Source organism: Belonocnema kinseyi, chromosome 2 (assembly GCF_010883055.1).
Source record: "Belonocnema kinseyi isolate 2016_QV_RU_SX_M_011 chromosome 2, B_treatae_v1, whole genome shotgun sequence".
NCBI lineage: Eukaryota > Metazoa > Arthropoda > Insecta > Hymenoptera > Cynipidae > Belonocnema > Belonocnema kinseyi.
In genome coordinates, this window is record NC_046658.1 from 65,308,505 (window position 1) to 65,326,290 (window position 17,786).

The 17,786-nt window shown below is 31.8% G+C and overlaps 1 protein-coding gene across 3 annotated transcripts in view; it reads right to left on the minus strand.

The window, feature by feature from the left end:
• LOC117167985 (fatty acyl-CoA reductase wat-like) overlaps positions 1-11,538 on the minus strand; it is a 58,933-nt gene extending 47,395 nt beyond the window's left edge. For 2 of the 3 annotated variants that reach the window (XM_033353273.1, XM_033353271.1), the window contains exon 1: positions 1,202-1,343. In XM_033353273.1, coding sequence (XP_033209164.1) covers positions 1,202-1,250 — 49 coding nt within the window. In that variant the 5' untranslated portion in view covers positions 1,251-1,343. Of the gene's footprint in view, positions 1-1,201; positions 1,344-11,490 lie in introns of those variants that run through there. The other variant, XM_033353272.1, reaches the window with a different exon arrangement.
• Between the last annotated feature and the right edge of the window lie 6,248 nt (positions 11,539-17,786).

Sequence of the window (17,786 nt, forward strand, 5' to 3'; positions counted from 1 at the left end):
CGTTTCTTTAAAATCGGCTACTTGACCATGTTAGCGATTTAGCTGATGATTTTTTCCCTAATAGTAGGTAGCCAAAAACATTCAGAAACAATGTATTAGATGTTTCGAATCAGAACTTCACGTGAAATTGTTGTCAAGCCTGCATAAAAAAGGTTGTTCATAATCGATCCTAAGGTTTAATTTAAATTTAAATCCGAATAGAAATGTAATTTCAGAGAGTAGTTATGCATAAAATATTTACAACATGTGCAGCAAGCTCGCCTTTGTATAAAATTATAACGTGTAATATACTAAATAAAAATCTCACATTAAAAAAATTCAAGTAAAGGCTTTATTTTGCATATATGTGAATATTTAGGATGCTAAAAAACTAATAACTAGTAAATATTAACTATTGACTTTAGAGAAAAATATTGAACACACAATAATTTTAGTTTCGCAAGGTCCTTAAGCCTGTTGTTAAACTAATTTTTCACAAAAAAGGAGAATAAGAGAAGCATTAATTCTTTTGAATAAAATTAATTTTATCAACGCATATTAAATTTAGTATAAAACTCTTTGAATTCCTAAGATTTCAAATCGAAATATAATGCATCTTGAACAAAATAGTTTATCTTTCAACTAAAAAGAGTTTCTACCAGAATAAATTAATTTCTAACCCAAAAGAACGAATTTTCGACAACAAAGAAATTGATTTTTAACCAAACAGTTGCAGTAACAATAAAATAGTTTAACTTTCATGGGGAAAAAAGTCATTTAGGACCAAGAAAGATAAATCTTCAACCAAGAAATTTCAATCTTCTATCATGAAAAATGAATTTTTACGTCTAAAGGACGAAATTTTAACAAACCAGTTGGATTTTCAAGCCAAAAATGCACATATTTTAAAGGTAACCTAAAAAGTTCAATCTTTAACAAAAAGTGTTTTTTATCACAGAACACTGACTTTTCTACCAATAATGATCATTTTCCTACCAAAATACGATTTTGAGCCTAATATTGAAATCCCTAACAAAATAGGTAAAGTTCTAATCAGGAAAAATTAGTTGGAAAAATCTAATATTTCATTTCTTCGGGGTTTTTGAAAACCTAATATTAGAAGACAAATTGCCAGCTAAATCGCTGACATGATTGCGCGGAATTTTGGTAGGAATTAAAAAAATCTTTAAAATGTCAGGCAGTAATAAAAATAATTAATTACCTGTAATAAATACATTCTCTCCCTCGTAGAATTGTCGAACATCTGGCATGATTTTTAAAATCTTTTTAAATTTAAACAAAATCACTATAAAAATATTATAATTTTTCACTTTTTTCAATGTCTGCTCCAATTTATTTCACTGCTTCAAGTTCTTCAAGAAATTGACTCGTCTATTGTATCACTGAATTATTCTTTGCTTTCTTACAAAATTTGCAAAAGTAATTAAGTAAGTTTCATACATTTTCTCATGATCATTGTCTATTATGGAAATATGTTGTACCGCAGTGAAATAAACGTGCACGTTAGTTCTGTAGGACTACTGCCTGACTTTTTTGCACCAAGGTCAATCCATTTCCTTTATATCATAGTTGATTTTTGCAAGTGTAACGTATAATTTATAGGCATATATAATAGAATTCAAAACGACTTTTAATTTTTAATTCGATATTAATATTTCGATTCCTTATAATTTTCTGCGTCAATTAAAAAAATAATGGACACTTAACTTTCTGAGATATTAATTTTTTAGTGAAACCGCGTGGCCTCACTATCAGACATAGTGAGCGAAATTAAATTACAAAATTCAAAATAACTTTTAGAACACAATTCTCAATAGATTAAAAAAATTTGTTTTCTTTTAGAAAAAATTAGAATTAAATTAATAATTGATATTACCAAGAAATTATTGAATTTTTATTGTTTACAATTTTATTTTAATGCAAATGGCGAAGAAATGTTGATTTCTCCTTTTTCTTCTATCTTTTGGTAAGCAATTTTCATTCTAACAATATCTCTTGAATTCAATACACACCCTTAACTATTTGCTCTCAGTCGTTAACTCCAGATGTTTTAGTCAAACCTAATATGTCAATCCCTGATCTTGTTGTAATTTCCTTAGATTCCATAAAATGGACCCCTAGGATTAGCGGCCCAAGCCTGGCTAATTGCAGCCACTGTCATAATACATGCAGGGCTGCCTCAAAATCTCTGCCGCATTTCCTGCACTCCGTCGTTGGGTCATACCCTATTTAAGGCATATGATAGTTCAAGTGATTGTACCCAGGATGGATTTCTCCCCTCGGCGACCCTGCATTTATTTCTAGTTTGCTGGGTGCTTTGTTCGGCTCCAGATTTTGATAGCCATCCCGATGCAACAAGACGCTAGTCCCATTACTGATTCTGGTCATATGTATTGTATTTCCTCGTTGCGCCGCGTTTTACCAGCGGTTCTGCCTTTTCGTTGCCCTTGATCCCTGTGTGACAAAGGACCCATATGAAAGCCACTTTGTTTTTTTCTGTAAGTTGGTTTAATTCCATTTTACATTCTGAAATCAGGTCTGATGGCATGCCTGGTTTCCCTGCTGCAATTAGTGTCTCTTGGCTGAGCAGATCAGAATCTGCAGCCAACAGCGTTTTCTTCTATTAATGTTGTCATGGATTCCTGCTTCTATGCTTCCCTACCCCTGGATACATTTATATACCATATTTCCTCTTGAAAGAGTGAACTGGCATTTGCTTCCTACATATTCCTGCTTGTAATGTAGAAGTGGAGAGCCTTGGTGAAGTTGAAGCATGTTGTTACTTTATCTAACAACATTTCTAGAATCGGCAGTGTGCTGATGTCATTTGGGAGCTTCCTGTGCGTAGTCCCCTGATTCCATGTACTTATTCTTGCCGGGTGGTCTATTGCATGTGCCGCCCTTGTAGTTATCGCAAGATGTAGGGGTTTCTCACAGAGAATGAACTCTATCGCCACTGTGGGCGTATTCCTCCTTGCTCCCCACAAATCCCTGAATGCTAGGGTTTGTAATGGTCGCAGCCTGCCCTGTATCGTTTTAAGTTCCGCCCGTGGCCACCAGACTTCGGCAGCATGTATAAGTTTTGGTTCAAGGATAGTAGAGTAGAGTCATGTACGCATTTTAGGCTTTCAGTTTGCTATCTAGGAGAACTTCCAGATATTTAACCAAATCTGAAAAGCTCAGCCTGCCAACACAAAACACAGGAGCGTCAACTTTTGGCACATTGGAATTTCCCGTAAAAATTCCTAGGCTGGCCTTTTCTGGATTTACCGACTTTTCTGAGCTAACGCTTCAGAGATCTACTTTGTGTAATACAGACCGTGTAAGACCCCTTAATGTTTCCATATGAGTCCCCTGACTATGAATATAAAGTCATCCGCTTAGAGCTGGGTATAATACCCCTCTTTATTTAGCCTACAAAGGAGGTCATCCACTACCATGCAACACAGGAGGGGCGACATGCTTTCTGTCCAGATTACTGGCTGGTCTAGTATTCTGTTCAGAGAAGAGGACCCTATGGCCCATTCTGCCTTTTTGTTGTCAACGACCTTGGCGCGTAAATTCCAATCAGCCTTTACCAACTCTTGACACCAGCCTTTCTCCTAATCTTACTCTTCCTCCTCTCGTTCGGATTTTTTGCCAGAATCTTGTGGGACTTTGTTGTATCTTGAATGTCTTTCAGTTCCTCGCAGAGCGCTGTTGTCTTCTACGGAGTTTCTCCTGTCGTCCATGTGGAAGTATCACTCCGATTCAGATACTCCAGCACAGTGCCGCTAGGTATTCAATTAAATCTCGCCCTCTGCCATTTATGTCTGTGCTCCTCCACACCGTGTGGTAAGAATGAGTATCACAACCCAGTAGCAGAGACATGCTGTTCTCCTGGCAGTGCTGAATAAGAATTTCCACCTTTCTGGGAGGTGGGGGTCCCTCAGCATCACCAAGGAAATAAGCCGCGGGAATAACCACCTCTAGTCTTTCTCCGCTTCTTCCCCTGAGTCTTACCTTAATAATAGTGAGATCCCTGGAGCAGAGCTTAGGAACCTAGATCGCATCCATTCCCTTGACGGATATGCATACCCTTGAAGTTTGTTCGGACAGCAGCTTATATATGGCGATACACCCTGACCAGCGACTAATCCTTCGCATGTATAACCATGGTTCTTGGATTAGGGTAAGCCCTGGTTTCACCACTGATATACGTCTGGCTAGAACCGGACACTTCTCTTAAAGCCGCATTATGTCTGTAGAGATTCTTTGTTGCTGCCTGACTAGGACACCTGGATAGTGTGTGTTCTAGGTACTAAGCATGCACGTGATATGCCATGCATCTCTCGACGGAAACTTCTTTCCTTAATATTCATTAACTTTTCCAGATTTACGGGAAAAAGTTTTTTTAACAAATGAAAATTGTTTAAGTAATTGTGAACGTTCTTTCACACAAAGTTTCACTCTTGCACTCAGCATTTATTTTATTACTTTTTAGAGGACAACATAAATATTGATGAATAAATAAATATTTTGTGATAAAAATAAAATTACACCTTACTTTTTGATCAGACCTCGTATTTTGCAGTGGGTCGTTGATAGAACTATTATAATGATAATGATTATTTGTACTAGAATACGAGGCTTTATTTTATTACAATGATATCTATACATTCTGAATACAAAAATATTTGTAATGCTTTGGAAATTTTTAGTTTAATTTATACATAAGAATATAGTTTTCAGGTGAGATCAAATATGAGAGCTGCAAATAAAACCTGAATCGCTTGATGAATTTTTTGAAGTCTGTATCAAAAATGTATTACACATTACAATAATTGAACATATATTTACTCTAAACTAAAAAATATTAGTAAATTAATAATTATCCTTCTAACAAACCTGATATCTCACATATTTACAAAATCGTTCTTCCGAACTCACCTTGTCTTTCAGTTCATACTTCAGAGTCTCGTTTCAGCATTCTAGATTTGCATCTTTCTAATCTAACGATGTTCAATAAAAGGGCAACACTTCTTTGTTAGCTTTGGAAATATTTTCCACAAAGATTGAACTTTTCAGATCCAAATGACGAGTTGCACAACTTATAGAATCTTGAAACTGCCGGTAATATATTTCTCTTCTTGGAATTTTACGAAACGTAGATAGAAAAGATTTTTTTATTATTCTAAAGGACAATTCGCTTTGATTTCTATTAACTTACATAGGTTTTATTCTCAAAAGCCCCAAAACAACTCAGTCAGATCAGATATAATTTTTTATTTTTTTAATGTATTCTACATATATTTACATAGATTATGCAAACTTACTTTTAATTTATGGCATTCTCTGCAAATATTGCTTTAATATATTACGCTATTAACTTCAATTGCTACATTTTGTTATAATGGATCGTCAAATTTGGTTGTAGTAGCTGCAGGAAATACGACGAACACCTTATAAACATTAATCAACAGTTTAGATAGTTTTCTAACACATTTTTTTGTAAAAAGTATCTTTAAAAACACATCCTTTATTCATGCACGATCCTCATCTAAAAATCCCAATCCAGATTTCGTTGCATCTCTACTGATTGGTAGAAGTTTCTTCTAAACATATGGATTTATTTTTCTTATGGTCTCGAAAATCTGTCAAGAATACTAGCATAAGTTCGAGATACGAAAAATTAATTGTAAGCTTACTTAATTCACATAAGATTTAAGATATTTGTTCGATTTTAATTTTACAGACAAATTTTCTTTTGATTTTCATAAGGGAGTAAAATATTTAAAATAGTTGCCCAAGTACAGGCAAGTTGGTATGCTCATTAATTTGCCTTTCTTGACCGTCATTACAAGATAGCTGTTTCGTGTTTCTGGACAATCTCGTATAAGCTTTTCCGAGTCGAAATATAGGCCCTACTTTTACGCTTCAAGTGGAAGTATTGTCCCTGCTTTTCGGCTCTTTATTCTACTAGCTCCTACGTAGCAACTCCTAAAAATACTTATGTCTCCGTTAAAGCTTCATATTCTCCGAAGAATTTTTAAATTTTCTTTTAACGCTCTTAAAGTTTAACGCACAAAATATGTAGCGTCGTTGCCTCGACGCCTGCGCCCTCGTGACACAGAATTTGTTGTTTTCTCTAAAATTCCATTATCACAGTTTGTAAAAGCAACAGTAAAATTGGTTTTGAATAATCAATTAAGAATGAATCACTTTTCGATATAAGCTATGAGAAAAAATGAGACAAAACTTGTTCATCCAAAAAAGAGCTATCATTTTTTATAGGACAGTTAGCTTTTGTTTTAGTCGTAAAAAATAACATTCTAGATAACAATATTAAATTTGTTCGAAAAAACGGCTCAAGGTATAAACTTAAATTAGCAGACAAAAGTTGTTCGCCTAAAAAGATCTATACATTTATTATTAATTATTTTTCGATAGGACGAGTAGATTTTCTTTTAATCGTAAAACGTAAGATTAAAAATTAAAAAATTAACTTTTTGCAAAAAGCACAGAAAAGACGAAAGACAACATAGGCTCCTATATAGGTTCCGGTATTAGACCCTATGCAGATGCGTAGTAGTTTTTATTTATTCATTAAAAAGAACATTAAAAATAAAAACATTATAAAAACAAGAAATAAGAATTAGTATGATTCAATTTTTATGCATATTATGAATTGTAATGATATACATTTATTGAAATGATACATTTTTCAGGGCAGCTTAGAATATAATTTAAAGCAAAATAAGAAACAAATACAAAAATAATCATGATAAATACAATTTACTTTTTATTTTGCAATTTTTTAATAAGTAATCCCTGTCAGAGCTACATAAAAAATGTATTATAATTGATATAAAAGTGTTGTGGATAATGTATAAAAGTTGACAGGTTGGACAAAATCGAGTGCGAAGCACCAGATATGTGATGAGAATGTGTTCGTTAAAGCCGAAAGAGCTTTAACAAAAGAGAGTTCAAAATCACAAAATTACAGTTGTCGGTCCGTTCACTTTTGATTTTATAAGGTCTGTACCCGAATGCGAAAGAAATGCAAAGACTAAGCGCGGAGTGCGATTGTCCTCAGTGGTGCCGTAGGTGCGCTTAAACTCTCGAGCTAAGCTTTTTTAACGAAAGAGAATTCACAGTCACAAAATGACAAGCTAGGCTAGCCGAGAGGCTCTAGGCGTTAGGAATGCGAAACTTATAGGGTTCGAACCCCCGCGGCGAATAAAAACTTTCATAGCGTGCGATTAGAAATAGTGCAGTGATTGTGCAATGGCAAATAATTGTGTCCTTAAACATGTGAACAAATATTAGAGTATAATAGTAATAATATAATAATACAGAAGATTATTTTTTTGTGGCGAAAAATCGGTTATGATTTTATAGAACTGTTTTCTATAGTTTCGGTACTAGTTGAACGCAATGTAAAACAAAAACGATTTTAACTTTTATCAAACTACCCAGCGTATCCTCTAATATAGGATTAGTTCTATAAACTTTAATGGATATTTTTTGCTGTGTGCAAAATAACTTTAAACATTACGCAAATGTCACTATGTTTTCTTCTGGCTCCATTTTGTACATTTTTTGTCAAATAATTTTATTCTGTACAGGAAGCTAGAGTGTGGAGCGATAAATTAGAAACAAAAACTAAGCCCCTATTTTGACGCCCCAAATGGAAGATTCGGAACTTTTTGCTCATAAGAGTGCTAAAGTAGGGTCAAAAATCGTATGGCAATATGCTCTACTTTACAACCTTAGCACTTACAAATATTAGCCTGAAGAGTCTTCAAAGTAGGGGCTATATTTTGACTCGGATTTCCACCAAATTTTTTCCCATAAATCCAGTACGTCCTACAAAAATCGCAAAAGTACTGTTAACTAAATCCTAAATTTAAATAAGCTTTATTACAGTTAGTATTTTTCAGTTGGTTTTTTATGTGTATAAAAACAAACTATCAGCATAATTTCTTTATTTTAATTGCAGTCAAGACCCGTTTATTGCAAGGCTTCTAAAATGAATGGGTCCCGTTTATCGCAGAATAAGGAGAAATTTTACTGGCTTCCACCACTTCATTGGAAGGCAGGCTGCCTTTCAGTGAGAACAGCTGATTGGTCCGCTCACTGCAATCTTCAGTTTAAAGTGAACCCAGTCCGGCCTTTTCAGCGATTGGTTTACCGAGAGATGTGAGTGTTCTTTTCACCTCAATATACCATGACCGAATTTTACGTCAAGATATCGCCAGCGATTGGTGCACGGAAAAACTTTTTGCTGCAATATTTTCTAAAAATCAGACTAGATTTTACTATTTTTAGTTTGCAATCGAGGGACATAGCAAAACTTTTGTAATGTTTACTACTTCGAGTAGTAACTAGTAACTGCATGCCGAACTACAAAATTCATTGGAATAAAATTTTATAATGTTACATTTATTTAAAAAAAGGTTTGCAGTATTTACTAAGCTCTGTAATAAACCAGAAAGCAATATATTATTAAAGCCACTTACTAATTTCAGTAGAAGAAAATTCTAAACTTCTTGCATTAATATCTACAGAAGATTGCTATATTCGCAAAGGACTATAGTAACGTCAAGAGAGATCGGCGCACTGAATCAATAAGTGACTTAGTGAAAATTGATGCAGGCAGATTAGCGGACGAAAAAAGAAACCCAACATGACTTATTTCTTATAAATTCAGACTTATTTATTATAGGATGTTGAACTCTTTCGCACTATTATATTTCTTTACATATCTACTAGTAAATGCTAGCAGAGAAATTGATTTCCATTAAATTATTCATTAATTGTTCACAGTGATGGAATTTTCAAAATTCTAAGCACTATATCTTAACGTAATCAAATATCCTAATATCGAGGTTTAAAAATAATTTTTTGCTCACTGTGGAAAATTTGTTTTTCAATTGTAACTTTTCGAATTATCCTAATTTATTGTAATAATGATCTTTGCATCAAACCAAATTGAGTGATTGATAAATGTAAGGTATTTCAATAGAGCGTTGGTCGGCTGACATCGTTCACGTTCGGCTGCGCTCGGTCCAACGCTAGGCTCGCTTACTAAGTCACTTCCTAAGATTCGAAAGCGATCTTCCGAATTTGTCCGAATTTGTCTTACTCCATAATACAAAAAATATAAAGTGTCATAGTACAATTCATATTCCTACAGACAATAGCAGTTCCTCTTATAAATTTAGTTTTTTATCTTATTTTAGGTACTTATTACTTCTACTATTTTTATATAATTTAATTATGTCTCCTCTAATTTATCTTATTTAGGATTTTAATATAAAAAATACTAAGGATTCGTATTATCAATAGGAAATTTTCATATAAAAATAGCATAGCTTACGATTATTGTATTGAAATATACGAATTATCTCCTTGGTCCTTCGATTGTAAACTAATTTAGTAATTTTTCCAGTACAAAGTTTCTCAGTGTGCCGAGCGTGTAATGCGCATTATGAGTGCCTGGAAACAATGCTACGCAGGTCTGTCAGTCAAGGGGCACCAGCGTATCTTTACAGGCATACTGCGGCCCTAAGAGTGCTTGAAAGGGAGAATGGTCTAAAACAAGAAGTGCAAAACTTTCTGGAACTACGATTGTCCAAAAGCAGTCTCCAGTGCACACTGGAGACCTAAAATCGATCTTCAGGACTTGGAGAAACTAATTATATTCGTGATTGAATTCTTGGCTCAGGCCGATTAAAAACTAAACAAATTTTTTAATGACAGCGAAATCAATATTATTTTCATATGCAACAAAAATGATACCGAAAAAAGGAACATTTTGAGCGGCCGGAATTAATGATCGACTTTAAAGATCATAATGATCTGATTGGTGATTATGTTTCAAGTCAAACCAAGATAGCTAACTTCTTGGAGTACTTTAGCTCATATGCGAGCTTTTCATGGTTTCTGATCGTGCAGCGCACTTGAAAAGTTAAGAAATTAAAGAAAACTAATATTAGAGTATATCACCTACAAAGTGTCAGTCTCACTTGCATGCGGCTAGATGGAATTTTTAGGTTATGTCTTTATGAAATGGGCACCAAACAATTAGCGGCCATTTTGTTTGAACTGAAAATGACCCTAAAATCAGATCAAATAATTCGAATGAACAGAACATTATGATCTTGAGAGTCAAATGATCGATGGAGCGAAATGCTTTGCAGAAAAAAATTGTCCTTTTTGTATTGTCTACATAACTGCCGAGGAGAAGGAAAAGAGGTTTTAACCATTTTAAAGGGTTCTTGCAGCGACAGTAGCCAAAATATGCGACTAAAATAATTTTACTTGTGATAGATGCTCTTGGAGATGGAAAACTATTACTGGTTTGTAACCTCAAAGCCATACCCACTTGAGACGAGGTGTCATTCACCACGGTTCTACTGGGAGTCAGTGTAATTTTCAAAGATGGCAGTTGCTATCAGTGGGACCCTGCGGGGGTTGTCTAACCTGTTTAGGGCCGTTCAAAAAATATGTAAAAACTTTCAGTGAAATGTAGAAAATGAACCCTTATCGAAGGAGCTAAATTTGCTTTCTCCAGATCTTTAGAACAAGATATCATACATGAATTTTTTTCTCATTTTTTCACGTTTTTCACATTTTTTCCAAAACTTTTTTTAACTGTGCAAACTATTTTGTTAAAGCTGCTTCGCATCTGTCGTTGTAAGCAAGATAAATACGAAAATTCGATTTTATGAAAAGAATTCTCCTGGCCACAAAAGTAATTTAGCCCGTATAAAAATCGACTTTTAGTATTTTCAGAAACACCCACGCTATTTTGTTAATTTAGAACATTTTCTAAATTTTCTCTGGGATTTCGAAAGAAGGCAATAAAGTCTATTGGAATGCGGAAAGAAATTTTAAATAGCTCAGTTAGGTCAAAAGTTATATAACTTTAAAGAAAAAATTGTTGTTTTTTTTTTTAGAAATAAAACAAAAAAATCAAATACACATAATATTGTGAATTTTTTTTGCAAGTGGCAAAAACGTGTATCGCCTAATTTCCTCTAAAGAACTATATACTTTATCATCGAGGGATTCTGCGACTTCAAGTGTAGAACCTGCCTGTTTCTACATGGATTCGGTCAAATGTTTCTTCAAAAACAAGCACTCGATAATTTTCAATAATGGACATTATGATTGTTTTGTAATAAATAACATTGCTTATCAATCCTTTTTTCGCTTGCAAGCACATTTGCAAACTAAATCACAGAGGCTTTAAGGAAAGGAAAATTGTTTACCAAAATATAGAAGAAAAAGAAACAACCAACAGTTTTTCGCTATTTGCAATAACATACGGTTATGAAGAATAAAAATTCAATAATTTCTTGCTAATAGCAGTTCTAAGTATAATTCGAAATTTGTTTAAAGGAAAAACAAAATCTAAAATCAATTAAGAATTGCGTTCTAAAAGTTATTTTGAACTTTGTTACTTAATTTTCGAAAACTATTTTAACCATAAAATTAACTTACCCAACAGTCAAAATTTAGCAAGTTTCAAAAACATTGCTACTTGTAAACCCTGCAACAACTATGATATTAAAGAAATGGATTGACCCTAGTCCAAGAATGTCAGAGAGTAGGGAAATTCAAACTAACGTGCACGTTACTTACATTGCGACGCAGCATATTTCCATAATAGACAATGATCATTAGAAAATGTATCAAACTCAATTACTTTTGCAAATTTTTTAAAGAGCAAAAAAAATATATAGTGATATACAATAGAAGAGTCACTTTCTTGTCGATATATGCCAGGCAGTCGAGAATTATACGAAGGACAGAATGTGTTTATTACTGATAAATAATTATTTTTATTACTGCCTGACATTCTAAAGATTTTTTCATTCCTTCTACATTTCGCGTAAAATATTAGATTTTTCGAATCTGAAATATACTTAAAATTTTGTTTGGAATTTAATTTTTTCGGCAATTTTACTTTCCTTTTCAGTCCTGAATATGAAACATAATTCATAACCGATTTTAAAGTTTAATGGCAGCACTTTGACGATTCTCTTCTTGGGTTAAAAAAATATATCTTAGTTTAAAATTCTAATATTTCGTTAAAACTCATCTTTCATGATTAAAACTTCACATATTTTGTTAGGGGTTTAACTATCAGGCTAAAAATCGTATTTTGGTAGGAAATTCATCATTATTGGTAGAAAATTCATCTTTCTATGTTAAAACCAAACTTTTTTCTTAAAAATACAACTATTTTCTTCCAGATGCAACAAATTTCGATTTAAAGTCTTAGGAATTTAAAGTATTTCATACTGAATTTAACATGCGGTATTAAAATTACAATAGACTACGACACTTCTCGTTTTCGGGGATGTAGGGGAAAGGAACACGAACTGCCAGAATACCCTCTCCCCTGCGACACGCGAGAGCCACGTGACGCGCGCGCGAATTCAAATGCTCTCAAGGGCCGTACAGCTTTGTCAAGTATGTTCGGTCAGCCAGTAAAATTTCTCCTTATTCTGTGATAAACGGAACCCATTCATTTTAGAAGCCTTACAATAAACGGGTCTTGACTGTAATTTAATATTAGGTACAATTATGTTGAATTAACAAACGAACAAATATTTTGTACTTTTCTCATAGTTTGATGTTTCACTGTAAACAGACCCGGTTGGTATAAAAAAAAATTATTTTTAAAGACAAAACTTTATCAAAATTAAATTATTATAATGGTTAATGACAATTTTTATAAACCAATGTCCATATTGAAGATTTTTTCACACGAAACATTTTTCTTATTAAATCTTCTTGAAATTAACTCAATCCTCATAAATTAATAAATATGATATGTCAATAATAATTGAGATTTATACAGGAAAAAATAAGTGATTAAAACGTTGGCATCGCGAATATGCGTATATCTGTCAACTGCAGCTTTTAATTTGAATTGTGTATATCCCGCATATGACGTTGAAAAATATCGTACGGGGCGGAAATCTCGATATCCTTGGAATGTGGTAATGGGTTTTGTTTCGGGGATCCCAAAGGAAAGCTAATTGGGTTATCCGTTAAAGAAAATTGTTCTTCTATTGTGTGTAAGTCTTACATCTACATAACACACGCCATCACATACAGATAGTTTCATATTTTGTGCCAATAAATTTAATTTTAAAAGACCAAACGCAATTTTCCCAACAGTTTCTTGCAAATCAATAATGAACTAATAATAACGTTGGTACTTCTCTATAATATTAAAAAAAACATCAATTTTCAAAGAAGGGTCAAACTAATTAATTCATAAATTACTTAAGAAAAACTGACGGGCTCTAAAAATTGAATTTACTCAAATATACGATTTTTTTAAAACTATTGACTGCTGAGAAACATGTTGAACATAAAATAATTTTAGTTTTTAAAAGTCTTTAAGCCTATTATTAACCTGATTTTTCAAGAAAAGGAGAGAATGAGAGGAGAACTTTAATTCTTTTGAATAACATTACAGTAGACTCTACGACACTTCTCTCTAAGACACTTCTCGTTTTCCGATTTTTCATTCGTTCGCTCGCCCCCACTCCTTGCCTCATTTCACTTCGAACAAGACAGCATACATTCTGTTTTGTCAAACTGTTTACCAAATACCTTAACCTATATTGTGACATTTAAAAAAATAGAATTTCAATGGAGCCGCCAACAAAAATACGTAAAAAAAGTGAATGGCCCATTGCTGGAACAAAATCAAGTATCCTTAAAGCAATTCAAGAAAGAGAAAAAGTAGTACTCAAAAAATGTGAAACTTTGCATCGGTAATTATCTTGAAATTTCAAAAATTTGCGTTCTTATATTAACAATTATCTTCTTCAAGATCCAATTAAACTGAAATTCCAAAATTTTAATTATGAATTTCGCGAAATTCATAATGAAATAAATTGCCCCCCCAAAAAGATTTTCGTTTCGGTGCCACTGAAGAAAAGGTTTCCTTTCGCCAAAGCTATTATAAACGTAGATGCGGTGCGGGCTTAGTTACCCGCGATAAATATAGACGGCGCGTCCGGCGAAAATTGTCAGTACCCCTCTACCCATCGCTCCCCAGCTATAGCACCAATCGACAACAGCCACTTGCAGCGATGTAAGCAACTCTCAGTAGGCCCCTCGAGGCGCACTAATGGTTACTTAGTTCGGACAAGAACCATTTGGTTTGACAGTAAATTGCCAATTAAAATATTTTTACATTTATAAGTTATAACTTTGCAAAACATGGTTATTTTAATAAATACCACAAATAAAAGTCGATGAATAATTTATATTACGGTTTCATATACTTCCCAATATTTCTAAAATTATTACTTGTAATTTTCATTCTATATATTGTCTGTATATAGTTCTTTAATATTGTTTATTTTTATTTTTATGGTCTGCAATTTCTATGGATTTTTTAGACTTTTATAAAAATACAATTATAATTCCAAGTGATATGAAAATTGTTCTTTCGGTTTTTAGATGTTAAGACGGCAGTTCCAAGCCAGATTACGTTTCGCATTGGCAAACAAAATTAGACGAACAGAATTTCACTGTCCTATTCATAAAAAATATCATGTTCCATAAAATATATTTTAAATTGTATAAAAATGTGATACAAACATAAATTTAAAAACACGTGAGCTTCAATTGAATCAAACTTTACAGGATTCAATTTAGACTAATTTAACGCGACTTTTATTTTCATTTTTTTAAATAATATTATTTTGCGAGAGTTTTCTGTAATATACAAAAATACAATGCACATTTTCAAACATCGTTTTTTATTCAAAAATACATTTGTTAAATTATTGTTATTTTAAATTCTAACAATAATTTTTAGAAACTTTAAACGTTTAAAAAGTTTTTTCTTTGGTATAAGTATTTTATTATTCTATTAAAAAAATATATTTTTTATCAAGCTATTTTTTAATTGTTCAAATTAGGGAGTTGTCTAGCCCAGATATTGTATAATTCGGAAATTTTCTGTCGGCAATTCTCAAATTCTGTAAGATTGTGAATTGTCGATAATTTTCCAATTCGGAATTTTTATATTTAACAATGTTATAATTTCGGAACAATAAGATATTACCGAATATTATTTATTTATTGAAAATACAATAATCGAATATATATTTCTGTATGAAAAATTTTGTTCGAAAATGTGCATACTATTTGAAAAAAATATTAAAAAGTTCTGGAGAATCGAATTTTTTTTTAATAAAAAAATAATAAAAATAAATTTTGATATAGATCGTTGTTGAATTGAATCCTGCAAAGTTATTTCAAAAATGTTCTTATGTAGGTACGAAGAAAATTTAAGCAGAACATTTTTTTCTTTCAAAGCGCACGTGTTTTTTAATGTATTTTTTAATACAATTTTTATAAAATTCTTATTCAGGTGCCGGAGATTGTATTTTTTGGGATTTTTAGTTCATCCCTTTCGGGATTTTTTCAGCGTTGCCATATTGTTATTCCTCCTCTTAAAATTATGTAATTTTTCAAAATAAAAAGTCAACATTTCAAAACATTTTAAAATTATCAAAAGTATCAATTCTCTTTTAAATTATTTAAAATCTTTTTCAATTATTTTAAAAAAATTTCGGAGCTTTTAAATGTCTTTTAGACTGATTACCATTTTTCCTAACATTTTTGTAAAATCCTGTTCTTTAAGAATCAAAATGAAATACTTTTACCTTGGAAATACAGATAAAAAAATAAAACACTTATAATTGTAACATTCAAAGTTAAAATTTGTCACTCTGAAATTGTGACCATTCTTTTTCAAATTGTTTCGAAAGACTGGTCGGATTGAATTGGACTTTGAGTTTGATAACTTTTTTTGATAAAATCAAAGTTACCAAAGTTAAAGGATTTTTAAAATTCAAAAAACCAAACGAAAATGGACATTTGAAGCAAAAAAAGCTTGATATGGAAAAAAGTTAAGAGGCGAAAAACGCTACTTTTTCAAGGCCCCATGATTATTTTATCACATTCTCATCCATAATGAGAAGAGTTTTATGCGAAAAATGACTTCCGCGAATTTCATGAAATTTCGACGTTTTGAGGCTCCTTAATGTTGCGGTTGTCTGTATATCAGATAACTTTCGAAAAGATAGTCGGATTGGATTGTGCTTTGACACACAGTTTTTCATTTCAAGAACTGTAGGTAAAAATTGTACTATTTTTATTTTTATAAAAAATATTTTTCTTCAACTAAATTTTTACAATAAAAGTGTTTCGAAGAGATTTTTGAAAAATCTTTGGGGGGATAAAATTAGTATTTATAGGTCGACAAAGGTTTGTTTTCTTTACCCAATTTGGCTTTCGTCTAAATTTTTCGAGTTGTTTTTACCATAGTACAATTTACATTTGTATCTCGGGCGAAGAAATTCATTCTATTGTTTGACCAATATTCTTTGTAAGTCAATATTTTTCATAGAAAATTAACCCGAGTGACCTTCAATTATAATTTTATAAACGTGAAAAAACCACATTTCAATGTTTTCTATGAAAAACACAATCCCTGAGTGACAGAACAAAATCGGAAGCAATAAGAGTCAATTTATTCAGGAACAAGATTTTGGAACAAAAGTGACCTTGAGTGAACCTTTAAAATATATTTGTTAATTTTTACAAAAATCAAGCGTTATTTTCTTGACACAAAAAAATAATAATAATTTGTGGGGGTGGCAAATGATAAAAAAATTAATAAAACTTGAAGTTGTACGATTTTAATTTGTGACTAAATAATTTGAAATGTTTTAATCTAAAATTATCGAACACTTTCCATTCAAAAATTCTAATGACATATTTTAATAGCTTTAAATTTGAAATTATTCAATATACTGAAGACTACAAATTTGATATGTCTCAACTATTAAAGCTTTAAATATTTTTGAAATTCTGTTCTGGAGACTAAATAACACTTATTCTTTTAATAAGAAATCACAATCAAAATTGTTTAAAAAAGTTTTTAAAAGAGTTTTAAATACCTTAAAAAAGGCCAGAGGTTTTAATAGTTCAATATATATGATAGAACCTCTATAAATTTGAAGTTAGTCTATACTTTTTCATGTTTGAGCTACAATTATTTAATTTTAGAAGTTATAAATTACAATCGTAAAAAATAAATAAAATGTTTTAATTAATTAATATTTAAAACAAAAAACATCTGAATGCAGCTGCAAACATTGAATTTGAAATGCGTTGAATTCAAGGTATATTTTAAAAAGAAAACTGAAAGCAGAGGATCGACTTTCAAAAAAAGCGGAAGAAAGTGACTCGCTGGATTGCAAATGAACATGGAAAATGATGTATTTTCGAATTTTTAAATTTTAAATTTAAACTTTTTCGCATTGTAACAATTTCGAATCCCATAATGTTACAATTAGTGTTGTGTAAATTTTATTGGCATCTTAAAAGAGTATAAATAGTTCTTAAATTAGTTTTTAAATTTTCGGAAGTTTACCTTCTTTACATACCTAGATGACAAAAAAGCCTACCCAATTTTTTCAAATTTTAATCACTTATTTTCTAAGAGAAAACCACCCCCGTTTACCAGTGACTGAAACGGATTAGAAAAAAATCGCCAAGACCCAAGAATAAAAATTGGATGTACAGCGAATTTTTAAATTTTTAATTGAGATTATCTTTAACTTTGTAAATCAAAAATTTCCATACATAATTTTTTTTATTAATACTGTAGGAAAAAATCAACAAGATCGAGTGCCGAAATTATAATTAGAGCAATTTTTCTGTAATTCTATGGGGACGGCTGAAATATCCCG